At 48.0% G+C, this 26,878-nt stretch overlaps 1 protein-coding gene across 4 annotated transcripts in view; it reads left to right on the forward strand.

Moving 5' to 3' along the window:
• OLFM2 (olfactomedin 2) overlaps nt 1-26,878 on the forward strand; it is a 47,697-nt gene that overhangs the window by 11,682 nt on the left and 9,137 nt on the right. The window contains exons 3-4 of one of the 4 annotated variants that reach the window (XM_057709391.1): nt 8,966-8,981; nt 13,832-13,840. The exons of 2 other annotated variants lie outside the window; for them this stretch is intronic. In XM_057709391.1, coding sequence (XP_057565374.1) covers nt 8,966-8,981; nt 13,832-13,840 — 25 coding nt within the window. Of the gene's footprint in view, nt 1-4,767; nt 4,784-8,965; nt 8,982-13,831; nt 13,841-26,878 lie in introns of all 4 variants that reach the window. One more of the 4 variants, XM_057709393.1, reaches the window with a different exon arrangement.

The following is a 26,878-nucleotide window of genomic DNA, read 5'->3' on the forward strand; positions in this document are numbered from 1 at the left end:
TGACCCGGCAGTGCCATCCAGGAACACAGAGCCCTCAGCCAGCCTCGCTCAGGCTGTCTTAGCTGAGACTCTCACCTGTTTGACATCCCCCTTGCATCAGGGCCAATCATGGCAGCCAGTGCTCAGAAATGGCTTAGAGTGGCAGCCAGCACCAGGAAGAGCCCAGTGTGTTTTGGGAGCCATCGTTATCATTGAGTAGAAATGTTATTACAGTTGTGAATATTCTCCTTGAAATGCAGAGAGGTCCTTGTCCTCTGCATTTCAGTCCTGGCATCCACCATAGTGTCGCTCCAGCCTTTCAGCTTCATCTGTTTCTCTTCTGCTCCCGTTTGAGAGAGAGTCAGTCCATTAAAGCCATGGTTTCTTCTCCCACTGTGCACTCTTCCCTGACATCTCTCTTCATTCTCATTTGCCTCCAAGCCTCACAGTTCCAGTCTGCCTGGGGGTGGTTGGGTGTTAGAGAGTCTGTTTGGAACGTAGAGCCCCCTAAAATTGGCCAGTGAAATAGGAGCTTTAGATAAAGAATGGAGGGAGTCTCAGAAAACCCAATAGCTGGGGCTTCAGGGACTTGGAAAGCTGCCATTCACTTACTCATTTAGCAATTCAGTGAATATTTATTACCCACCTACTCAGCACCGGGTAGACAAGACAGACAGGGTACTTGCTCTTGTGGAGCTGATATTTTAGTGGAAGAGACCACTAACAAACAAATGAGAAATTATCACCCATTAATAGCACTGTGCAGACTTAAAGCAGGGAGAGGGATGTGGCAGAGGTGGGGCTACTCTGGATTCAGGAGAAAATCCCCACTTTCCTGTCCCTCCCTCCACTCTGAGGGCCCTTCATTTCTGCGCCCTTCACTCCAGCCGGATCTGGTTTTTGCAACCCCCAAATCCCCCACGCACCTTCAGCTCCAGGGCCCCACTGACTCCATACCTTTTAATCGCTTTGACTGCCACATTCCAATTCCATCTCCCTGGACTGGAGAATTTGTCTCTTTCAACTTGTATCAGGAATCCACTTGTTGTCCGATTTGCCAGACACCTTGGGCACCTGGGAACATGTGGTTATGGAGGTCTCCTGCTCAGTAGGGATTTACGGGCAGGAGCTTTCTCTTGGAAGGGTCGCTGGGAGGGAAGGCAATGCTAGACATTGTCTTTCATTCATTCATTCATTCATTCATTCGTTCCCACTCCACAAACTCTGAGTGCCTAGAGTCTCAGGCACTGTTGTAGGTGCGGAGACACAGCTGTGAATATGCTGGGTCTACCCCAGTCTTGTGATATGTACATTCTATGGAGACAAAACAAACATGTAAGCAAATACATAAATAAGTACATTTTGGATAGATAAGTGCTGTAATAAAAATAACAAGAAGTAAAATAATGTGGCTGGGGAGCCTCTTTTCATCAGGACACCGGGGTAGGCTCTCTGGAGAGGTGATTTTTTTTTCCACTTTTATTGAGAAAGATATAATTGACATATAACATTGTGTAACTTTAAGGTCTATAATAAGATGATTTGATACATGTATGTATCACGAAATGATTATCACCATAGGGTTAGTTCACACCTCCATCACCTCACATAATTACCATTTTTGTGTGTGTGAGGTGAGAACATTTAAGATTTCTCTCTTAGCAACTTTCAAGTATATAATACAGTGTTGGTAGCTATCATCACCATGCTGTACATTAGATTTCCCCAGAGCTTATTCATCTTATAATTAGAAGTTTAAAGAGGTGACATGTGAACAGAGACCCGACAGATGAGAAGGAGTCGATGGTGGAAAGGACTGGGAGAGGAACATTCTGGGAGAGGGAAGAGCATTCTGGAAGAAGAGAGGTGGTTTAATAAATAGAAACCTAATTTAAAATGGAGGGAGTACTCGGGTGGTGCAGTGGTTAAGAATCCGCCAGCCAGTGTAGGGTACACGGGTTCGATCCCTGGTCTGGGAAGATCCCACATGCCGCAGAGCAACTAAGCCTGTGCACCACAACTACTGAGCCTGCGCTCTAGAGCCCATGAGCCACAATTATTGAGCCCATGTGCCACACTACTGAAGCCCGTGTGCCTAGAGCCCGTGCTCTGCAACAAGAGAAGCCACCGCAGTGAGAAGCCCATGTACCACAACAAAGAGTAGCCCCCACTCGCCATAACTAGAGAAAGCCCGTGTGCAGCAATGAAGACCCAACGCAGCCAATAAATAAATAAACAAATACAATGAGAAGCCACTGGACAAGTTGCAGTAGAGAGGGAGGCTGTGATCTGATTCACATTGTTTAAAGATCCCTCTAACTTCTGTGATGGGGAATGGATTTCAAGGAGTGAGTGTGGAAGCAGAGAGATCAAGGAGGAGGTGACTGCAATGGTCCAAGCAAAAACTAGTGGTGGCTGAGCTGGGATAGAAGTATCCGGAATGGTGAGCACTGGCCAGATTAGGTACATGTCTTAAAGTATAGCCATCAGGACTTGCTGATGAATCAGATGTCAAGGGTAAGAGAAAGTGAGAAACAGAGAAATGGGGTGATGTTTGGAGAGAACCAGAGACCTGGAAAGCATTTCTAAAAGACGGGGGGACCAGGGCAGACCAGACATCAGCTAGGTCACCCTGCCTCTTAATAACCAGGAAGATATAATGGCCTGAATCCCCTTCTGAGCTCCATAAAAGGCCATTTATTCCCCAAGATTTGCCCCACCTCCCTGGAGGGCCTGTATTCTCTTGGTCATCCCTGCCCCTGACTTCCTGCTTCTGCAGAATCATTATTCTTCACCTTGCATCTTGTGTCTTTTGGTCTCTGCTCTGACCTTTACCTGGACTGAGAGCTCAGTCCTTGAGGTCCTGGGGAGCCTCAAATGCCAGGGCAAATCACTCAAACTTAATCCTGAAAGCATTGGGGCCATTTATCCAGTTATGAATTTATTCAACAAGTCCTTTTGAGGACCTACTCTGTGCCCTTTGTGGGAGATAAGATGGTGATGACCCAAGCAGTGCGTGGAGCCTCCTTTGAAACGGGGAGACAGGTAATTATCAAATACTCACAAATAAATATAAATGGCAGCTGTGATAACAGCTTGAGGAAAAAATTCTTAGTGTTACAGGAGCCTCTAATAAGGGGATTTGATCTCATTTGGAAGGTCAGAGGAAGTAAGAGCTGAGATCTGAAGCAGAGAGCAAAGGGTATTCCAGGCAGAGAGAATTGCTTATGCAAAGGCTCTGGGGTGAGGGAAAGTGCAGGCAGTATGACAGACCAAAGAAGGTCTTGGAGGGGAAAGACAGTGTAGGACGAAAGCACAGAGGTGCATAAAGGGCAGACCTGCAGGCCCTTGTGACTGTGTTAGGAGTTTTTATCTGTATCCCAAGAATAAAAGGAGTCTACCAATGAGGTTTTGGTTGGGAGGATGATATCATCAGATGTGTATTATGAAAGTTCCCTACCCTCCTACACTGTTGCTGGGAGTGTAAGCTGGTGTAGCCACTATGGAAAACTGTATTGAGGTTCCTCAAAAAACTAAAAATAGGGTTTCCATATGGTCCAGCAATCCCACTCCTAGGCATATATCTGGACAAAACTATAATTCAAAAACATAATGCACCCCTATAAACAGTTCATAGCGGCACTGTTTACGATAGCCAAGACATGGAAACCACCTAAGTGTCCGTCAACAGATGAATGGATAAAGAAGATGTGGTATATGTGTACAACAGAATACTACTCAGCCATAAAAAAAGGGATGAAATAATGCCACTTGCAGCAACATGGATGGACCTAGAGATTATCATACTAAGTGAAGTAAGTCAGACAGAGAAGGACAAATATCATATGGTATTTCACTTATACGTGGAATCTAAAATATGACACAAATGAGCTTATCTATGAAACAGAAACAGATTCACAGATATAGAGAACATACTTGTGGTTGCCAAGGAAGGAGGGGGTTGGGGAAGGGATGGATTGGGAGTTCGGGGTTACCAGATGCAAACTATTACATATAGAATGCATAAACAACAATGTCCTACTGTATAGCACAGGGAACTGTATTCAAAAACCTGTAATAAACCATAATGGAAAGGCATATGAAAAAGAAAAGTTCCCTGAGGCTCCCATGTGTGCAGTGGACTGGTAAGAGAAAGGGTAGATCAAAGCAGACCAGATAGACTTTCTGAATTGTGAGGGTGGCTTGGACCATTGAGTGGTGATGGAGAGTGGATAACCCTGCATGAGTTGTAAAAATATCTGGGAATTAAAGTCAACAGCACTTAGGGAGTGGAAATGTGGGTGAGGATATGCCTGGGCATCTGAACCACTGGCCTGGGGGGGTGGAGAAGGTGACAAAGGGAGTACTGGATGAGAACTAGGCTTAAGAGAGAAGATCTTGAATTTCATTTTGAGCATGTTGGAACTGAGGTGCTTTTGAGATGTCCAAGGGTGCTGGGTGGGGGGCATCAAGGAGTTAGTTGTATATATGGATCTGGAGTTCTGAGAATGTATATGCATGCAAGTGATGATAGAAGATTTGGTAAGAGGAAGTACCCTTAGAGAAAGATCAAGGTAAAGAGAGAGGCTAAGGTTGAGTCTCGAGCAGTGGTTCTCAACTTAGAGTTGATTTTGCACCCAGGGAGATATTTGGCAATGTCTGGAGACATTTCGTTGTCACAACTGAGAGGGTATACTACTGGTGTTTAGTGGGTAGAAGCCAGAAATGCTGCTGAACATCCTACAATGCACAGAATTGTTATCTGGCTAAAATATCAATTCTGCTCAGGTTGAGTTACCCTGATGTAGAGTAACATTTAGTGGCCAGGTGGAGGAAGGTGAGTCTGCAAAGCAGATGCACTGGGGTAGGAAGGCACCATGCAAACATATGTGATGGCAGCCAAGGAAAGGAAATATATCAAGAAACAGAGAGAAGAAGCAACAAGAGTTGAACCCTGCTGAGAGGTCAAGAGAGATGGTGGACTGGAAAAACATCCATTGGATTTAGAAACATGTAAGCCATGGGTGGACTTTGCAAGAACTGTGTTGATGGTAGGATGGGGTCAGAAACTAGATAGGAGCGGTTGAAGCACGAGTTCAGGAAGCGAGGAAATGGAGGCAGTTAGTGTAGGCAACTAAGAAGAGGAGGAGAGGAGTAGGAGACAGATGGAAGGAGGAGTCAAGTAAGGTGTTTTGTTTTTTCATAGGAGAGACTTGAGTTTATTTAAAAACCAATGAGAAAGTTCTGCCTGAGAGGGAGAGATTGAATATGTAAGATAAAGACAGGCAATATGATAGATAGATGAGTACAGATAAAAGACAGATAAATACAATAGATTGTATAAGAAGGCAGAAGAGGACCAAAGCAGGAAAAGCTGCACCATCCTTTGGATGAAGGGCAGCTCCTCCACTGTAACAGGAGGGAAGGGCTGGGATGGGACAAACGTTTGTAAATTATGTCAGGGGAGAAGATGGGTTCCATTTTATGGCTGTTATTTTCCTTAGGAGGTCAGGGAACGTTGGAGGGGAATGGAGAATGTTTTGAGCCTTCCACATTAGCTCCATGCTGGTGTGCAGGCCTTCCCCATGGTACACAGCCATGAAGAAAGCTTTCTTCAACATCCCCTACTGAACTGCTGGCCTGAGGTTTGGTGTTTGAGCCTAGAGAGAGATCAGATGGGGACTGGGAATGTCCAACTCCAATATTTATGACCTAAAACACATGATGGGTTCTCATAAAGTGCCCAGTTCTTGAAGATTAATGCTGTTTATAATAGCTTATCAAGAAAGCCTTGTAATAGTCCTTGAAAGACCCATAAAATCCACTCTGGTGAATTTTAGATAATGGTATTGGAAAGATAAAATCCCCCTACCCTCATTAATCCTGGGACACACCACTCATTTGCAGTGGACATTCATTCAAGAGGCCTGAGCATTTCTGGGGGAAGTGACCCATGGGTGGGGAGATGCCCAGGAAGAGGAAACTTCAGCTATGGGTTTCCCACCCATGGCTGAAAGCTGAGCTAGGGCAGGGTGGGCTTAGATGCTGAAATAGACCTGGGGGGAGCTGGGTTCTGAGATAGACCACGCTCAGCTCAGGTCTTGAGATTGGAGATTAATTCAAGTCTTGGGGGAGAGCAGAGATACACCCCTGAGGTCTTAAGATACTCCGTGGTTGACTCTGAGACACACTAGGGTCAAGCCCAGGCCCTGGATGGACAAAGACTGAACTTGAGTTTAGGGACAGACCAAAGATAAATCTGATCGTAGGAGACCTAGGAGCCCAGGAATGAATCCAAGTCCTGGGTGAATCAGGCCTACAGTATGAGCTTGAGAGAGACGAGGCCAAACCCAGGTCCTGGGATAGACCAGAGTTGAACCTGAGTCCTGAGATGGACCAGGGCTGAACCTATATCCTTAGGGAGACCAGAACAGAGATTCTGAGGATAGAGACAGAAAATGGGCTTCTCTTGGGGAAGCTGGGGAGAGCAGGCTGGCCCTCGGGGATCTCCCTACCTGTTGAGCCACTTTGCTCAAACTGTTTAGTACCTCTTTGATTAATGTCCATTGTAAATGGCATGATGTATCTCAGGACTAATGAGGGGAAGTGAATTTTATTTTCCAGTGCCAGGTGATCCTAGGACCCAAGTTGGAGCCAGCTGAGGCCCATTGGCCCAGAAACATGCTCGGCAGAGCTGACAGCTTGGGAATGCCTAGGGTGGCCATGCTTCCCCTCCCTCCATGCTTTTTGTTTGTTTGTTTTTGGTTTTGGGTTTTTTTTTTTTTTTGGTTGTGCAGGATCTTAGTTCCCTGACCAGGGATCAAACCCTGGCCCTGGCAGTGTAAGCGTCGAGTCCTAACCATTGGACCGCCAGGGAATTCCCCTCCTTCCATATTGACTGTGGCCACTCTGATGGAGACTAAAGTGATACTTACACTTCACACAGGCTCATCACACACAGGGGCTCATGCATTCACACCACGGTAGATACACGCGCGGTACCCATACCCATGCATGTGCCTCAAACACACAGCTACACACTCTGCAACACAAACATGCACATTGATACAGCTGTCTTATACAAATCCGCGCACACACAAACACAAGCACAGACCACATCACAAACACACTGCCAGCCCACCAAGGCCGTGCATTCAGACATAGCCTCCCACACTATGACACTTTCATATTTACAACAGCAACACGACTCTAAAGGATGTGATGTTCTCTGAGAACAGTGGCCCCAGGAGTTGTGCAGTGCAGCGCCTCTCCATTCACATTCACGTTTTCTTACCCACCTGCAGTCTTGCACACACTTACTCAGTCCCTGTTGTATACACTCATATGTGCAGTTTCATACAGTTGCTGATTTTCTCACACTTAGGCCTGTACATGGCTACACACTCACACACACAGACATGCCAGTCATACGTCTCACACACTCTTGGGCTCTGTGCTAGTCAGCATAGGTGAGGCTGTGCTGCATAACATACAGTCCCCAAGTCTCAGTGGATTAGCACAACCAAATGAGCTATTGCTCATGCTACATGGGGGCTGGCAGGGGTCTCTGCCTTGTGTGGCCAGCTGCTGGAGGCTTCTCATTGACACGCACTTCTGCAATTCCTGAGGCAGGAACGTGGCAGATCATGCTCTGACTGTTAGAGCTCTTACCCAGAGGTCACTTCTCCACACACAGCACTGATTATAGGATGTCCCACAGCCATGCTGGGGAAGTACAGTCCTATCATGTGCCCAAGAGAGAACTGGAAAATTTGTGACCAGTTCTATCAGCTGCCATAGTCTCTTACACATTCAAAGAGTTAGACACTCACAGATGCAGGTCCACACATGCACACTTTATTTCTTCCAGTATGGACTAGTCTTTGGGACCTGTCCTCCTCCATGGGACGAGGCAGGAGTCCACACATGCCCTCACCATGGTTTGCCTCAAGAGCTCCTTTGTCTCATGGTACATATGAGGGGTCTCCTGCTCCCTCCTGAGCTAGGGGGTCCCAGGGTAACAAGTTTCCAAGCCGGAACTATCGTCAGAGCTGAGAAAACAGCACACACGCCTTCTCTGCCCCCAGAGTGGGCAGTATTTTTCCACAGACACTGGGGAAGAATAATAATAGGCATTGGGAGATCTCTGTATTGGCCAAGAACCTTCCCATCTTGCCAGCTGCAGCTTGGAAGAGGAGCCTGGAGGAGAGAAGGCAATTCCAGAGAGACACCAGTCCTCTCCATCCACATATCCTTCCATTGCCACCAGGACCCTCTCCTTCCCCTCTCACGGCCTGCCCCACTCCTCCTCTGACTGCTTAAATATTCCAAGGCAGGAAACTCATGAATATTTATAAGGGCCTGGCAGTGAGGGAGATAAAAAAAAAACATTTGGAATTTATGAACCAGGATCTGTCTAAATAACAGGCCTGTGGCTGGCGGGGTTCTTCCCTCACCCACCACATTCCTTCCACTTCAGCTCCAGCCCCGTCCAAGCCTCCCAGAGCTACCCCTCCCCTCTACACACACACACACACACACACACACGCACACACACACAGATACACACACACACACAGCTTGGCTGTGGATACACGAATCCCATCCTCCAGTGCACTGTTAAACACACACACACACACTCTCCCACACAGCTGAGCAGACACACAGACACATTCGCATCTGCCTGGGATATGGCCCACTGCCTCCCTTCCACACACAGACACTCACATGCAAAATCTGCCTGAACACGTCCAGGCAGCCTCCTCCTGTGTCCACATTCAGACAGATACAGGCATTCAGGCTCAGACCAGCACACACAATGCAGTTGCACACAATTACACACACCCAAAGAGATGCCTATGGACCACTCCCTGACCCACAAACCAAGCACAGCTTTTCCCCTCGATGGGCCTCGGTGTCCTCATCTGTGTAGGGGGGACGCAGAAACTCCCTGCCTCATAGGGAGTTGTGCAATTTTTGAAAAAAGTAACAAGTGGATACCTGTTGTGTGCAAGATACTATTTTAGGTACTGTTGAAACAGCAGTGAACAAAAACAGATGAAGATCTCTGCCTGACATTCTGGAGGGGAAGAAAGATAACACACAACATTAATGCCTAAATGATGTAGTGTGTTGGAAGTTGATAAAGCGAAGAAGGGGATGGGTGGTGCTGAGACATTCATAGTTCTGACTGGGGCGGGAGGGGTGTCAAGGAGCCTTCTTGAAACAATGACATTAAATAAAGGAGTTGGAAGGACATTCCAGGCAGGCGGAATAGTGGGTGCAAAACCTGATACAGAAGCGTGCTCGGGTGCTGTAGGAGCAGTGAGGAGGCCTGTGTGGCTGGGGCAGTGAGTGGGGGGGAGCATGGAGGAGGCGAGGGTGGGGACGTGACAGGGGCAGATTGTGCCGAGCCCTGTGGGCTGAGGGAGGACTTTGGTTTTTACAGGTGAGGTGGGAGCCATAGAAGCTTCTGAGCAGAGGAAGGATACGATCTGACTCGTGCTCACAGGCGCCCTCTGGCTGCTGCAAGGGGAACACAGTGCGGGCGGCGAGGGTGGGATCCAGGGTACCAGGGCAGCGGCGACTGCCACAGGAAGATACCCATCCAGAGAGGGAAAAGTGCATAGATTCCGATCGTAAAGAGGTAAGAGAAAGAGACAGTTAAAGCTGTCTCTAAGTGAATGCATTTAAAGACTTCATTCTTTAATTCCAGAAATGTTTATTGAGCACCTACTGGGTGCCAGGCACTGTTCTGGCTTGAGGACACAGCAGCAAACAAAGCAATAAATATCCTTTGGATGCTGCCCTTGGAATGCTGACAGCATCATGGGGGAGACAGACAAGAAACAAGATAAATTTTAATGTAGGGTCAAGGGGCAGTACATTTTATGCAATAAAATGCAGCAGAGCAGCAAGCCTTGGAGAGTGATAGGGGCTGTACATTGTAGGTTGGGTGGACTGGGCAGAATTGGGGATGCATTTTGAAGCGAGAGCTGTTCTCAGGATTGGCTGATGGATGGCATATGTAGGTGGAAATGACAGGACCTGGTGCCTGGATGTGAAGATGAGCTTTGAAGGGACACTCACATAAATACCCTCTTTTGTTGAATGTTCATTGTTTTCCCCCATCTTAGGTTGGGTTCCTGAGAAGTAGAACCCAAGACAGGGATTTGGAGCACATGACTAATTGTGAGTGAGGGGTAAGGGAAGAGCGACCACGAAAGGGGACTTGGGTACATTCCAGGCTTGGCCTGATCCACAGGGATGGGGGAGCTCTGGAATGTAAATTGCACTGCAAAGGGGTGGGCTTTTGGAGCCCTGCATCAGTCAATCATTGGCTGCACCCGGGGGAGGGGGATCCCTCTGAGGCATCTCCGGAGTGTGGCAGCTCCCAAAAGCCAAGGGCAGGTCTCCAGCGAAGGTCACCAGTGCTAGCTGTGAGCCTCCAATCTCAGCAGCTGTGGGGTGGGTGTGCCCTGTTATAAGGCGATCTGGGCAGAGCCCCAAGAGCATCTCCTACACTCCCAAGCTCCAACAAAGAGGGTCATGGGAGCACCAGGCATTTATGCCAATCACAGCTCAGATGTCTGACACCAGAACCTGTTCTCAGCTCTCTTGGGATGAAAATCAGGCCAACTTGGCACTGGGGCTCCCCTGACACAGCTGAGATCCATTCTGGATTCATTAACTGCTGGAGACTCAGCTCTCCGCTTGCCAGTCTTGCCTGGGCATTGCAGAAGGGAACTGCGAGGAAGAGATGCAGCCCTGGAAGAGATGCAGCCCTGAAACACATCCGAGTAGCTCATTTCATTCTTCCATGGCCCTGTAGGAAGGCATTGCCATCATACCCATTTTGCCGATGTGGAAGCAGATGCACAGAGAAGTTACATCACTTGCCAAGGTCACACAGCTAGAAACTGGAGGAACTAGGATTTGAACTCAAGTCGTTAGGGTCTGGAGTCTATGTGCTTCTGAGCTACATTCAACTGCCTCAGACCCCACGAGCCCTTCAAAACCCCGTATCCACCTTGAGAGGGAATGGGAATAAGGAAGGAAACCCCGAGAGAATAGAAGAGACTATGTGGAGAGTGGGGAGAGAGAGGTTGCCTGGAGGACTAGGAGTGGGCAGGAGGCATTCGTTCATTCGTTCCTTTGTTCATTCCTTCATTTACTCATTCACGCCCTGATGATGCATGCCTACTCTGTCTAGCAAATGCTGGTGTTGGGGCCACAGCGGGAAAGAGCACCCAACTCTGCCCTTTTGGAGCTCATGGTCTGATAGGGCAGGCAGACACTCACCCAGGCAAGAAAGTGTATCAGATATAAGAACCTTGTAAGAGGGAAGGAGTAAGAGGGACTTTGAAGACACGCACAGAGGGAACCCTGACCTGTCTGTAGGGACTGGGGAGGCTTTTCAGAGGTGGTGATGTTTGCTCTGAACCCTAAACGATGCAGAGAGTTTGGACAGCCCTGGGGTAGCTGGCAGAAGGATGGCAGAGTAGAAACACCAGCATCTCTACAGCACCACAGAACTGGGTTTGTAATTTCAGCTCTACTACTTAATATACAGAGCAAGCAGCACCACCTCAGGGTTTAAAAAATATTGTACAAATATTTATTGAACTCCTACTATGTGCCAAGTGCTGTTCTAGGCATTGGGAACATGGTAGTGACCAAGATACAAGGTCCATGTATTTGTACGCCTCTCATACACTACACCAGCCAATAAATGTATATGGTATGGTTTCTTCCATGACAAATGCTAGGCAGGGAGATGAGGACTGGGAAGGCCTCCTTTAAGGAAGTAATCAGGGAAGGCTTCCTTGAGGAGGTGACTTTTAAACTTAGGTGACTCTCTCTCTCTCTTTTTTTTTTAACCCAGACCCCTGCAGTGAAAGCACCAAGTCCTAACCACTGGACTGCCAGGAAATTCCCATAAACTTAGGTGACTCTTAACTGTGGATAAGAAGGGTCCAACATTATCACTGTTCCTTCAAAGACTTATTGTGAGGCATGAAATGGGACAGTTGACTGGAGCAGATGCTCCCTACGTGTAGGTAGCCTGGTGGTTAAGACACCTTTAGAAAGAGGCAGGCTGAGGCTTGAGTCCTGTGGGCTGGTCATTTCCATGGCATCTCTCAGATTCATTCCTTGCCCTCCCCTTGTTCTTGGTATCAGAGAGGAGTTGACCCCTGAAAGCTACATTTCCCAAGTTCCCTTGCTCATTGGCTTCCTGATAGACTTGGCCAATGGGAAGCCATGGTGGGAGTTGGAGGCAGGAGAAAGAGAGAAGGCAGGGGATTTCTCCCCCTGTTTCTTTGCTGCAGGCAGTGGCCTCCTTGTCCCCTCCTTGGGTCCAGCTTCAGTAACCCCCTTTGCCCTGCCACCCTGCAGTTTTTTTCTTTTTCTTTTTGGCCACGACACAAGGCATGTGGGAGCTTAGTTCTCTGACCAGGGATGGAATGCGTGCCCCCTGCAGTGGAAGTGCGGAGTCTTAACCCCTGGGCCACCAGGGAAGTCCCCAACCCTGCAGCTTCTTGCAGTTGCTATTCTTTTGATCACTTCACCTTTGCCACCTCACTTGTCCAGCCCTACTGGCTCTTCAGCACCACACTCCCCATATGAAATTCCCTCCATGGGACCATCTGTCCCCCAACAGACTGATAGCACGTCAGGCTCTGCCACTCGCCTTTCCTCCCTGGCCTTCAGCTTAGGACACCCCCCCCTACATGCCACGGCCGCTGCGAGATGAACGGAGGTGATTCTATCAGGAGCTGATCTTCCTACATATTTTTTAAAAATATTTATTTATTTATTTGGCTGCCCTAGGTCTTAGTTGTGGCATGCGGATCTAGTTCCCTGACCAGGGATCGAACCTGGGCCCCCTGGATTGGGAGCACTGCGTCTTCACCCCTGGACCACTGGGGAAGTCCCACTACATATGGTTTGAAGCTCTATGTGCTCACTCATTTACCTCCACCACAATCCTAAGAGACGGGCGCTGCTGTTAGCCCTGTTTTACAGATGGGAAACCGAGGCACAGTGAGCTTCAAGTCGCTTGCCCAAGGTCACACAGCTGGGAGGTGGCACTAGGAAGTCCCTCATGCACACACATGCATGCATTGAGCCTGGCATACGGACGGCGCTTGGCAAGGCTGGTGGTGATAATCATTACGTGTGGAGCTGGTCTCTGGTGAGTGCCTGAGGCTGGAGGTGATGCTGAATCCCCACCGTGGACAGACGCAGGAGCCGGCGGCCACAATGCGTGCTGATTGAAGGCCCTTCTGGGACCCGCCACCTGGCAGAACAATCCTCCAGCTCCTGCTGGCTCCTGTCCCAGTCCTGTAGGAGAGGGGGCATAGGGCCTCTCTACAGCAGCTTTGGCTGGGAGCAGCTGCTTCGTGCTTAGCCAGGATCGATTTCCCTTCAAGTGGCCCATTCTCGATAACAAAGGGCTCCGGTGACCCAGGTGGCCGTCACTGTCTCCTCCCCTCCGAGCGGAAGATGTGCCTCACGGCCAGAGCTGTTTTCTTTGAGATCCATTTCTCTGAAAGCTCTGGAAAACTCCAAAGGATGGGCCAAGTCAGTCCCTGGATGTGCTCACCTGAATCTTGCTGGTGGATTTCTCTGCCTCTCTGTCTTGCTGTAACCAGTTCACCCTCAGTGATCTTCCTGACCAGATATTTTCTCTGCTTACACATGGTTATGGGCTGAACAATGTCCCCTCTGCTGATGCTGCAAATTCATAGGTTGAAGTCTGCACCCCAGAACATAACTATACACTAAGTCCCCTATATATGAAAAAGTTCAGTTCCGAGAGCATGTTCATTAAGTACAATTTGTTCATAAGTCCAACAAAGTTAGCCCAGGTATCCAACTAACACAATCAGCTATATAGTACCGTACTGTAATAGGTTTATAATACTTTTCACACAAATAATACATAAAAAATAAACACAAAAGATAAAACATATTTTTAAAATATTTATTTATTTGGTTGCATTGGGTCTTAGTTGCGGCAGCTCCTTAGTTGCAGTACGTGGGCTCTTTAGTTGTAGCATTTAAACGCTTAGTTGTGGCATGCATGTGGGCTCTATTTCCCTGATCAGGGAATCGAACCCAGGTCCCCTGCATTGGGAGTGCAGAGTCTGAGCCATTGGGCCACTAGGGAAGTCCCTAAAGGAAACATTTAAAATCTTACAGTACAGTATCTTGAAAAGTACAGTACAGTGCCAGCTACATCACCAGTGCTTTTACGCTTGCTTCTAGACATCTGGGCTTGAAATAAAGATAGTGTGCTACTGTACTCTATACAGTACTGTACAGTAGAGTACACAAAAGCACAACCACTTGTAGAGGATGCACGCACAGGGTACCCCAGACACGTGAACTTAACTTATGTGATTGGACATTCGAACACACGTGCGCATCTTTGAAAATTCCCAACTTGAAGGTTCGTATGTAGGGGACTTACTGTATTTGAGAGAGGGTCTTTGAGGAGGTAATTAAGTTAAATTGAGGTCCTTAGGGTGGGCTCTAATCCAATACGACTGGTTGTCCTTTTTGTTTGTTTTGGTGTCCTTTTAAGAAGAGGAGATTAGGACACAGACACACACAGAGGGAGACCATGTGAGGACACAGGGAGAAAGTGGCCATCTACAAGCCAAGGAGAGAGAGCTCGGGAGAAACTAACCCTGCCGACTCCTTGATCTCGGACTTCCAGCCTCCAGAACTGGGAGAACATACATTCCTATTGTGTAAGTCAGTTTGTGAGACACACGCCTCCTGTGGTTTCCCATCATTCAAGACCCTCCGTGACCAGGCTCCTGACCATCTGAGCATCCCAGAGGGAAACATGGTTCCCTCAAAAGGGATGAGTGAAGAGAACTCAGTGAAATAACTATTTTCAGAGGGGGTGGACAGGGTTCAGAGAAAAAGCAAGGGGATGTTGAGAGAGAGCCCTGGTGATAGGAGGGTGTACTGGTTTGCTGAGGGCTGCCATAGCGAAGTACCACTTACACAACAGAAATGAGCAACTTACACAACAGAAAGGTAATTTCTCCTTCTTCCAGAGGTTATAGGTCCAAGTTGAAGGGGTCGGCAGGACTGGTTCCTTCTGAGGCATCGTTCCTTGGCTTGTGGATGGCTGTCTTCTCCCTGTGTCCTCACATGGTCTTCCCTGTGTGCATATTGGTGTTCTGATCTCTTTATAAGGACACCAGTCATACTGGATTAAAGTCCACCCTAATGACCTCATGTAATTAACTCTTTAACGATCTTATCTCCAGGGGGACTGCCCTGGTGGTCCCGTGGTTAAGACTCTGTGCTTCCACTGCCAGGGGCAAGGGTTCTATCCCTAGCTGGGGAACTAAGATCTCACATGCTGTGCAGTGCAGCCAAAAAAATTAAAAAAAAAAAAAAAGATCTTATCTCCAAATAAGTGATACTCTGAGGTCCTGGGGGTGAGGACTTCAAAATACAAATTTGGGTTGGGCGGTGGGGCGGTGGTGGCGGCGGTGGTGGGCACAACTCAGCCTATAACAGAGGAGATACCCAGAGAAGAGAGTATAGTTCTTCTCTGGGAAGATGCTCCTTAGCAGAGTCAGGAGAGGAACACTACCACCGTGAAACCATCGCTTGGCAGGAAGGGAACCAGGGGAGTCAATACCCCAGACTCTTTCCCCTCCCCCCACCTGTCTCCTATGGTCACACTCACTGGTTAGACTTTGCTGGGGGGGTGGGGGATTCTGGGAGGTGGGGGATTCTGGGAGGTGGAGGCTGCAGGGGTCAGCTTTCCGGAGCACAGAGTGGATAGAGAAGTGGGGAGGGAGGATCTGGAGGGGCAGATGCAACATCCAACTCATCTCCTGGCCTCGCAATTTAAGCTTCAAATTGTGTACTGTCCTCTTCCTACTGCAGTGGAATCTTCACGACAGCAGGGATCTTTGTTTTGTTTGCTGCTGTGTCTCCAGTACCTCGCGCAGACTAGGTGCTCCAACAATATTTGTGGGATGCCTTTGCCCATGCTGTTCCCTTTGCCTGGAACCCTCGAAACCAGGCTCCACAGCCAGCCTCTGCTCTTACGGGGCCCCTGTGCTGCTCCCATCACCGCCCTGTCACACTGTTTTATAATCGCCTCTTTGCCTTTCAAATATCTTAGCTCCCTTAATCCTCAAAACAGCAGCACTGTCATCACCCTCCTCCGCTTGAGGAAATTGAGACGCAGAGAGAGTAACTCACCCAAGGTAACTCACAGCCAGGATTTAAATGCACACTGTCTGGGCCCAAGATACTGGGCTGCCTTTTTGGGTTCCCTGTCAACATCTATTCGGCTTTTTGTTGTTGTTTTGCCACACCACAGGGCTTGTGGGATCTTAGTTCCCCGACTAGGGATTGAACCCGGGCCCCGGCAGTGAAAACGCAGAGTCTAACCACTGGACTGCCAAGGAATTCCCTCTTTTTTGCGTATTTTCATGCCATAATCAATTTTATGGCATTCATGTGTATATTACATTGCCTATGTTAAGCCATTTGAATATACTGACACCAACCTCAGTGACATCAGTACTATTCTTAGCTCCATGTTACAAATGGGGAAATCGAGGCCCAGAGTGGCTAAGTCACTTGCCCAAGGTCACACAGCAGAGCTTAGGTTGGAGCTCAGGTGATGCGGCTCCAGAGTCTGTGCCCTAAATGACCATGTTCTGTTGCCCCACCTTGGCTGGGGGAATTGAATACCTGTTCTTGAAACCCTGGAATGTGTGTCCAAGGTGTAGCCAAATGATAAAAGGTTTGGACCCCAAATTAATTTGCCACCCCCCAGGGGCACACACGGAGCCCACGGAAGTCACTTTTCATGCAGTGCTGATGCCTGGCTGTCCCTGTGAATTATTAGCCAGCAGATCGGGCTCCTGTCACCTCCTGGCCACACTGTCCAGCCTTCCAGGCCTCCCTCCCTCCAGCCACAGCCTGGGAGCCTCATAGCAAACACCTTCATTTTGTGCAGGGGCGTCCCTGGCTCCCGGCGTGAAATTCCTGAGCCAGCCACGGAAGATCAATTTCCCCCATGACGACCTTTTCCACGCGCCGGCGGATTGATTTCAGGAATCCAACTCCAGCCCATGCGCCCATCCCCCACCGCAGGCACTGATGGCTGCAAATTTATGCCCAGGCCAGAAATTGAATTCCTGTAAGCCGAGGGAAGTGTCGGAAAAGCTCACCCGGGCTCATTTTTACTTCTGACAAACTTCAGGCGAGAGATTAAACCTGGGCTGTTGTCTTCCAGTAGCAGGGACCGTGGTGGCCGAGGGAAATGACCTCGACATGGGCGTTTTTCTTACACTCTCTGGCTTCACTTTGGCCTCCCAGAGCAGAGAAATAAAAAGCAGGCAGACCCACACGCCTGCCAGGTTAAAGAGAATTCCCACTTCTGACCAGCTAATGTCAAAAAGGGGCGAAGAGCTTAAAAAAAAAGGGGGGGAGGGCAAGCTCTGTGGACCCAAAGGCAAGTCTCTTGGTCCCCGTGGCAAATATTGAGCCATTCGGAGGGAAGGGAAAGAAAGCTTCTAATTCATCTCCATCACCAGCCAGGTCCCTTCTTGCACCAGATCCTGAGGCCGACTCAGTCTTGGCAACTTTGCAAGGTTCTAATTAAGCTTCCTTGGGCTATGACAGAGAGGACATTAAAATGTGGATAATGCCATAGCCCATCACCCCTACTCTGCTCCCTGCCTGAAGGCGGGGGAGGGAGAAACAGAAATCAAATGATAGCTCTGGGAAGGAAGAAACCCCGTCTTGCTAGAAAAATCTCTCTCACTTGCGTTGAAAAATGAGACGTCTGATGCAAATGTAGCTGCTTCCCTTTGGTACAAAAGCCCCTAAATATTAAAGAAATGAATCCTTGATCTCTACAAAGGAAGGATCAAAAACGAACCTTTCTGAAAGGAGAAGAGCTTTTATTTCGCTGTGAACTTTTCTAGATCTAGCCTCTGGCAGAGATGCCTGCAGAACACGGAGTGCTGGAGGATAAAGAAATAAATGACTGCCATTCATGTATTCATTCATTCAGGAAGTGTCTGTGAAGCAGCTACTGCGTGCCAGGCATTGGGCTGTGAGCCAGGGAAACCTCGGGGAGAAATTAGGACCTGTTTCCTGCCCTTCAAAGCCGGCAGGGCATTCTACAAAATCTCTGACCAAAACTGCCAAGGTCATGAAAAGCAAGAAGTAACAAAGAAACTCTTACAGACCAGAGGAGATTAAGGAGATGTGGCCAATAAATGCAATGTGGGATCCTGCGTGGGATTCTGGACCAGAAAAAGGACATGAGTGGAAAAACTGGAGGAATCTGAATAAAGGCTGGAGTTTAGTAAGAGTGATGAACCAATGCTGATTTCTTAGCTGTGACAGATGTCCCATGGATATGTAAGATGTTAACACAACAAGGTAAACTGGGTGAGGGGCATGTGGAAGCTCTCTGTCCTATCCTTACAACTTTTCTGTAAATCTAAAATCCTTCCAGGAATCCCCTGGCATCCAGTGGTTAAGACTCCACGCTTCCAAAATGCAGGGAGCACGGGTTCCATCCCTCCTCGGGAAACTAAGATCCCACATGCCATGCGGTGCAGCCAAAAAAATAAAATAAAAAATGATCCATTCAAAACAAATAATAATTTAAAAAATCCTTCCAATATAAAAAGTTTATTAAAAAAAAAAAGTCAGGGGACTTCCCTGGTGGTCCAGTGGGTAAGACTTGGCGCTCGAATGCAAGGGGCCCGGGTTTGATCCCTGGTTGGGGAACTAGATCCTGCACGCATGCCACAACTAAGAGTTCTCATGCCACAACTATGAAGTCTGCGTGCTGCAACTAAGAAGCCCTCCTGCTGCAGCGAGGATCCCATGTGCTGCAACTAAGATCCAGTGCAGCCAAAATAAATAAATATTGAAAGAAAAAAAAAAAGTCATCAGAAACATGGAACAGTTCTAGAACATTGCTATGATATAAAAGCTCCCACTGACTGGGCAATCACAGTGTACCAGGCACCATGACTACTAATTCATCATTTTGACAAGAACCTTGTGAAGCCTGGCCATTATGATCCCACTTTTAGATAAGGAAACAGAGAGGTTAAGGAAGACACTTAGGGATTTCGGGGATTTTAATTCAGAGAATTGGTAAAAAGATGATGGAAGAGATGAGAAACTAAACAGAGATGGAAATGAAACCCAGAGATTAGCAACCACTGGGAACCTTCATTCCCCCAGGACAGATGGTGGGAGGGTGTCAGATAGAAGAGGTGTATAAGCAGAGCCCAGGAGTGGGACTACCAGTGGAAGCTGAAGACAGAGACCCAATGCTGGAGCACAGGAGGCAGAGAAAGCAGGGAAATACCCCTGCTTCTCCCTTTGTCCTGCCCTCTGATCTTCCATGAATGCCTCCCATTGGCTGAACCTTTCTGGAAGTGATTGCAAAGGAGTGTGAGATATGTAGTTCCCAACCATATGGAGCAGAGCAGGGGAAGGAAAGGAAGAAATTTCAGCCATCAGGCAGCTTACACTTAAGTGTGTGTGGGGGGGTGGGGGACCAGGCAGGAAGGGCAGGAGATGGTTTTGGTTCCCATTTTACAAATGAAAGAGGCAAAGTGATCTTCTTAGAAACTCACAAAGAGAAAGCAGCAGATTGAGGACTTGGACACATATTATGGGTTTAACCTCCTAGGGTTCTTCTGAGGATTGGTGAGAAATGAGCTGCAAAGCCCTTAGAATAGAGCCTGGCTTACAGGATATGCTTCATAAATGTTAGTTGTTATTGACGATGGGGCAGATAATAATTACTGTTACAACTACTGTCATTTTTATGATGCTAAAGGACCTTGCTTTGCATAGAACTGCTGTATCCCACTGTCACAGGACTCTGTGTGTGTATGTGTGTGTGAGGATGGCAATGGGGGTACTGAAGTGCCAGGGGACCATTTAAGGAGGGGCCCAACCTGGAACCAGAACACCCTGCTCTGCTGAGGGCTGAGCAGATTTTCCCCACATGAAGGAGGAGAGGGAGAGTGTCCTAAGTAAAGAACACAGTACAGACAAAGGTCCAGAGGCAGAAAGGGGAACTGAAACATCTGTGTGGGGGTAAAGACAAGTAAACGGTGAGGCTGAGAATTCAGCCCCACCCAAGTGGGCAGTACTGGTGAGTGCATCCAGGTGGCATTTGGGCTTTACGCTGATGGCACTGGGGACCATGAAGGGTCTGATGTGGGGGGGGTGACGCGTCGAAAGCTGGCTCTGGCTTCTCTGGGGAGAATGGATCAGAGGATGCAAGACTTGAGGCCAAGATTCCATGGAAAGAGAGACTCTTCTCCCATGAGCATAGCGGCTAAGAGAGAGGACTTGAGAGTCTTACAGGCTGGGGTCCAAATTCCAGCTCAGACACTTACCGGCTCTGTGAGTTTGGGCAACTAACTTTCCTCTCTCTGCCTTAGTTTTTCCATCCATAAAATGGAACTTACGTTAGTATGTACCTCACTGGGGGAGGGGCGGCTACAAGGATTTAATATTTGTAAAGCAGCTTAGAAGAGCATCGTAGTTTATTCAGGCTGCTATAACAAAAATACTGTAGGGGGGTGACTTAAACAACAAATATTTATTTCTCACAGTTCTGGAGGCTGGGAAGTCCAAGATCAAGGTGCTGGGAGATTCAGTGCCTGGTGAGAACCAGATTCCTGCTTCATAGACAGAATCTTTTTGCTGTGTTCTCACATGGCAGAAGGGTTCAGGGAGCTCTCTGGGGTCTCTTATAAGGGCACTTATCTGACTCCCAAAGGCCCCATCCCAAAATGCCATCACACTGGGGATTAGTTTTCAACATATGAATTTTGGGGAACAAACATTCAGTCTATAGCAAAGAGCACTCTTTAAGTGTCAAAGAAAATATAAAACCAGTGGGAGAGGCTTCCAATGACTTTTTTTTTTAAGAAGCAGGTGGTAGTATCTTTTTTAGTTTTTTTTATTTATTTTTTGGCCACGCTGTGCAGCATGCGAGATCTTTGTTCCTGGACCAGGGATCGAATCTGCGTCCCCTGTAGTGAAAGCGTGGAGTCTTAACCACCTGACCACCAGGGAAGTCCCTTCCCATGGCTTTTAATCCCATCTCTCTGCTGAGGGCACCCATATATGTATCTCTAGCTAAACCCTCTCTCCTCCTCTCCTCAGCTGCCTACTTGATATTTCCACTTAGAGGTGGTCACAATCCTGTGGGCTCTGCCTTTATTTTTAATTTTTAAAATTTTGGGGGGTGCAGCATGCAGCATGTGGGATCTTAGTTCCCTGACCAAGAATTGAACCTGTGCCCCCTGCATTGGAAACGTGGAGTCTTAACCACTGGACCACCAGGGAAGTCCCAGGCTCTGTCTTTAAGACATAGGAATTTACCCATTCGCAGTCCCAGTTACATCTACCCTGGTGCAAGCCCTCATCATGGCTCACCTGGATGACCGTTGGGGTGAGCAGTGCATTCAAAGGCCCTGGGGTGATAAAGAGGTCAGGAGTCCTTGAGGACCTGAAAGGAGGCTGGTGAGACTCAGGAGACTCAAGTGAGAGTTTGTTTCTTCCCAGAGGGGTCTCCTCAAAAGGGCTGTTCTTGAGTGCTGGGAACGGGGAGGAAACTTGTCCTTTCTCAAAGCAAACTGGTCTGATGACTGGAGTGGCCCTTGTATTGTAGCCTGGATGCAGACCTCTCTTCATAAACTCTACCCTTAGGGCTGTCTGCGTGGATCCACGGTGGTCCCAATAGTCAGCACCATACTCCAAGGGAATGGACTGTGTAAATTCTTGCACAAGGCAAGCCTTCTCCAGGGAGAAGGACCCCAGGGAGCACAGTCAGGCAAACTTAGAGGCTGTGTCTCTTCCCATCTTTCTCAAGAACGTCTATTTCATTCATTATTGGTCCACATTGGGGCTGTAATGGCAAAGCCTAAGACATCCAGGAATGTATGTCTGGACTGGGGCCCAGGGGGGACTGGGGGTCTTCTGCCATGACTTGGGTGGCTTCAGAGGGTGAGAGGTTGTGTGTGCCGGCCTAAATAGCCTCTCAGGGCAAGATGGGTTACCTGCGTTGGAAGGGAATGAATGAATAAGTGGGGACTTCCTAGGTAGCACAGTGGTTAAGATCTGCCTGCCAGTGCAGGGGACATGGGTTTGAGCCCTGCCCCAGGAAGATACCACATGCTGCGAAGCAACTAAGCCTGTGTGCCACAACTGTTGAGCCTGTGCTCTAGAGCCCGTGAGCCACTATTGAGCCCATGTGCCGCAACTACTGAAGCCCACGTGGCCCCTGCTCGCTGCAACTAGAGAAAGCCCATGTGCAGCATTGAAGACCCAACACAGCCAATAAAAAAATAAATCCAATGAATAAATGAATCAGGAATACCTTGGCGGTCCAGGGGTTGGGGCTCTTCGCTTTCACTGCTGAGGGTCTGGATTCAATCCCTGGTCTCAGGGAATCCACAAGCCAAGTGATGAGGCCAAAAAAAAAAAGAATGAATGAATGAACGAATGGACTCACAGTCACCCTCCATCCCTCCCCCGGCCACAGGCTCTCACAGGCCAAGCCCCAGCTGCTCAGGCTGAGGGAGGCCCCACTTCTCCATCTCGGCACGGGTGAGCTGATATCTTCTTTAAGGCCTGTCAAGCTTATCACTCAGGGGGGATTTGCCCAATGCCGCTAGGTTTCATAGGGGCAACTTGCTATTATCTCAGGCCCTCCAAAGGGACTCAGGCCCCGTCACGGCTGAGATGTGGCAGACAGGCATGTCCCTGATCATTCATCACGGCCTTTCTGCCATCCCCGCAGTCAGAGGGAAGCCGCGGCCGCCTCTGCACCTGCCTCAGACGATCTGCAGCTTGATCTCAGACAATCCCTCCCTGGGAGAGACAGAAACTGGTTTGGTGGTGGAGGGGAAATGCATGGTGGATCTGTGAAGATGTTTGCTCTCTGTCCCGCCAGCCCATCAACGGCTAGTCACTCAAAAAACATTCATAGAGCCAGGCCCAGCGGATTCAGCAATGAGCGAAGCAGACAGGACTCCCCATCCCCATGCTGTTTCTCGGCTAGAGGTGAAGGCAGGCTTTGAGCCAGTGGTCACACCCAAAAGGTCCCAATGGCCATTGTGATCAAGGCTTGAAGGACGAGAGGGGAGGTGCAGCCTGGTGGTGTAGACTGGAGCCAGGTAGCCTGTGTTCAAATCCCAGCTCCACCACTTACAGACTTGAAGCTCTGGGCAAGAGATTCGAGCCCTCTCTCTGCTAGTTTTCTTTACCTCTCAAAGATGGATAATGACAGTGCCTGCCTCCTGGCACCGTGGTGAGAACTCCATCAGTTCAAGCATGCAGAGTGCTTGGGACAATGTTTGACATATAGTAAGAAATAGAAGTATTAGGGGGGAAAAAGCACAGGATGCCTTGAGAGGTGGGTAGCATGGGGAAGGGACAGTAGAGGCTGCTTTTGGAAGAGACATTTATGCTTGAGCCCTAGAAATGGGGAAGAGTTAGCCCAGCCATGAGATGGAGTGAGTTTTGATGGCAGAGGGTCCGGCCAGTGCAAAGGCCTGAAGGTGGGAAAAAAAGCCTGATGTGTTCCAGGAAGAGTAGGACGACTAGAGAATAGGCCATAGAGAACAGGGCCATGTGAGCCTTTTTTATTTTTGGCCGTGCTGAGAGGCATGTGGGATCTTATTTCCCCAATCAGGGATTGAACCCATGCCCCCTGCAGCGGAAGCACAGAGTCTTAACCACTGGACCACCAGGGAAATCACATGAGCCTTGTTGATTCCCTGTTATGTGAAACAGGACTCTTCTCCACCAAGTTACATCAAGGAGATGCTCTAGGACCAGAAACTGAACTGGCTGAGTCATGTGGCGAGTAGGATGGAGCAGTGTCTCTGTCCTTCTTTGGTAGGACTCGACTCTCTCTCTCTCTCTCTCTCTCTCTCACTGTCATCCGGCTGTGACTTCTCATCATTTTGCATTCTCAGCCCCAAATCCAATGGACTTTCACTGATTCTTCTAGATCATCTCAGTTCAGTGCCCTCATCAAATTCAAACCATTTTGACTTCAGGAAGTTACCGAATTGGCTTTAGAGCATCCTAAGGGTTATAATAATAACAATAGCAAACACTTCTGTAGCACTTACTACATGCTGATGGCTGTACTAATTGCTTACCCGTATAGTATTTTATTTTTGGCTGCGCTGTGGCATGTGGGATTCTTAGTTCCCCAACCAGAAGTCTTAACCACTAGACCACCAGGAAAGTCCCATCTCACATGTATAGTATTGACTCATTCAAGCTTCCCAGCAACCCTGGGAGGTAGGTACAGTTATCATGTCCATTTTACAGATGAGGACATGGAGGCACAGGGAGGTTAAATGACTCACACAGGAAGTAAGTGGCCGAGCCAGGACATAAACCCAGGCAGCCTGATCCTCGGATCCTGCTCTTAACCATGAGGCTCTACTCTGCCATCCGAGTAAGAAGAAGAAACATCCAGAGGAAACAAGTCATTTCTATAGTAAGGATGTTGTCTGGAAAGATGCTGGTGACATCACACGGACTCCTTTTTGGGAGGATCGTGGGAGAGATTCTTGCCTGTTCTTGGTACTAAAAATAGTTAACTTTTCTCCTGAGCATCTGGTGTGCTTTTGTTTCAGGACACTGGGAGCCGCACAAATGACCAGCTTTCCCTTTTTGAGCTGGCTGCTAAGGAGCTTGAAGCCAAATTTATGACCCAACCATATGCTGGTTGTTCAAGTTTTTAAGGGATGGGTTTTTCTTAGCCTCACTTCTGGATCTGTGTTCCCACTTTTTCTCTTTCTTCTTTTTCTCCCTTGCAAAAAAAAAAGAAAAGAAAAGAAACTTTAAAGGAACTGAGAAAAATCTTCACAAGAACAATCTGTGTTTATTTGTAGGAAACTTAGACAGGAAGGTAAACTTGAAGATGGCGATAAAGAGCCCTGCAAGTCCCCAGTTTTAACGGCTGCATAGTTCTCCCCCTTGTAGAGTTTTAAAATCCATGCCCCTATTGGCAAACGACCAGAGGGGGAAAAAGTTTCCAGCTGTCCAATTGTAGACAGCACTTTAATGAGCATTCTTGTAGCATTTGAGTGGTTGTCCACACCATTTCCCTGGGCTAAATTCTTAGATTCAGACTGGCTGGGTTAAATACCAATGCAGAAACCTTAAGGCTTTGGCTCTGGATTGGCAGACTGCCTTCCAGAAATATCTAATTCCTGCTCTCCTATTTAATTGAAGCTATCTGTGGTATTTTACATACCCTTGTAAACCACTTGCAGGCCTCTCTGGAGCAAGGCAGGGAACAAATAAATATATGAGCCCCAAGCCACTTCTGCTTCCTGATTAAATTATCCAGCCTCAAACGCAATAATATCCTTGACTTATTAAGAGGCAGCCGCTTGCTCTGTTCCTGCTTGCTAATCCCCGATAGCCAGTGCTCAATGGTTGGCTGTCCCCGGGATCCTGTAGCCATCCCTCGGCACCCCCCCACCCCGGAAGAACCAGGAATTGTTTTTTGAACCAAGACGTAGGTGAATGGAGCTGTAGGCTGAGCTGATGATCAGCCTATAGCTAGAAAAACACGACAGCTAGAAAAACTTTTCCTGCATGTCTCGTACTCAGTCAATCCTGGACCTGTTACGAAGGCTGCTGCTTAATTGGGGCAGCAGCCTGGGTGAAAGTATTTGACAAATCCCAGCCAGAAAATGCAATTTGAGGAACAGCCACTTGAATGCATTGCTTACCCGCTTAGAGCCCATTAGCAAGAATATTAAACTTGGAACCGACAGCTCAGCCAAGAGAGCGGCTGGTTTCCCCAGTGCATCTGCCACATCCAAGGTGAGACAGGCTACCAGATGGGAAGTGTTTGTACCTGGAGAGCTCCTGGGCTCTCACACCTACTGCTACAAACATTCTCTTAGTTATAGGCATTCTCTATCCCTAGGACTGTGGCTTCCGAGAATTCATGACTTTGTTTCTAGGCTAAACCCAGTCTGGGAGAGCTGGCATTTGGACTCTCAAACACTGAGCCTTCCAGGTCATTCCAATGAGTTTCCAGGGACATGAACTTGACTGTGTATTTGAACTTGAACCTGACGGGTGAAACTCAAGGCCCTCTGCCGTGCTGAGATTTGGCAGCCAGACCCCAGGCATTTAATTACGCTGCTGCAGAGACTCCGGCGAGGTGCGTCCAACGCAGACAATTATTTTAGGAAAGCCGTGGAGGCCTTCTCTCTGCGCCACTTAAATCTTGCTTCTCTTTTACAATTCAATATTTTGTGTGTTGAGAGAAAATGGCTTGTTTGCTTCAAAGGACACGCTACAGAATGTAGGAAGGAGATGTTAATTATGTTGAACTGGGCTGCTTTGTCTCTGCACAAATGAGAATGTTTGGAGGGTTCTATCCAAATTGCTTGGGGATCAGAGCCAGGGGAGCACAGATGGAGATACTTAGACTCAAGTTCGTGGTTTTTTTTTTTGTTGTTTTGTTTTTTAAGAACTATGTTTGTCATGAAAAAAGGTGAAGCTAGTTCTGCATTCGCCTAGAATCAAAGAGGAAGGCATTCCTGGATCACCCTTCTTTTTTTTTTTTAAATTTTTATTTTATATTGGAGTGTAGTTGATTTACAGTGTTGTGTTAGTTGCAGGTGGACAGCAAAGTGATTTAGTTATACATATACATATATCTATTCTTTTTCAGATTCTTTTCCCATATAGGTTGTTATAGAATATTGAGTAGTTCCCTGTGCTATACAGTAGGTCCTTGTTGTTTATCTATTTTATATATAGTAGTGTGTGTATATTAAACCCAACGTCCTAATTTATCCCCCGC

The sequence above is a fragment of the Hippopotamus amphibius genome, chromosome 15 (genome assembly GCF_030028045.1).
Source record: "Hippopotamus amphibius kiboko isolate mHipAmp2 chromosome 15, mHipAmp2.hap2, whole genome shotgun sequence".
In the NCBI taxonomy this organism is placed as follows: domain Eukaryota; kingdom Metazoa; phylum Chordata; class Mammalia; order Artiodactyla; family Hippopotamidae; genus Hippopotamus; species Hippopotamus amphibius.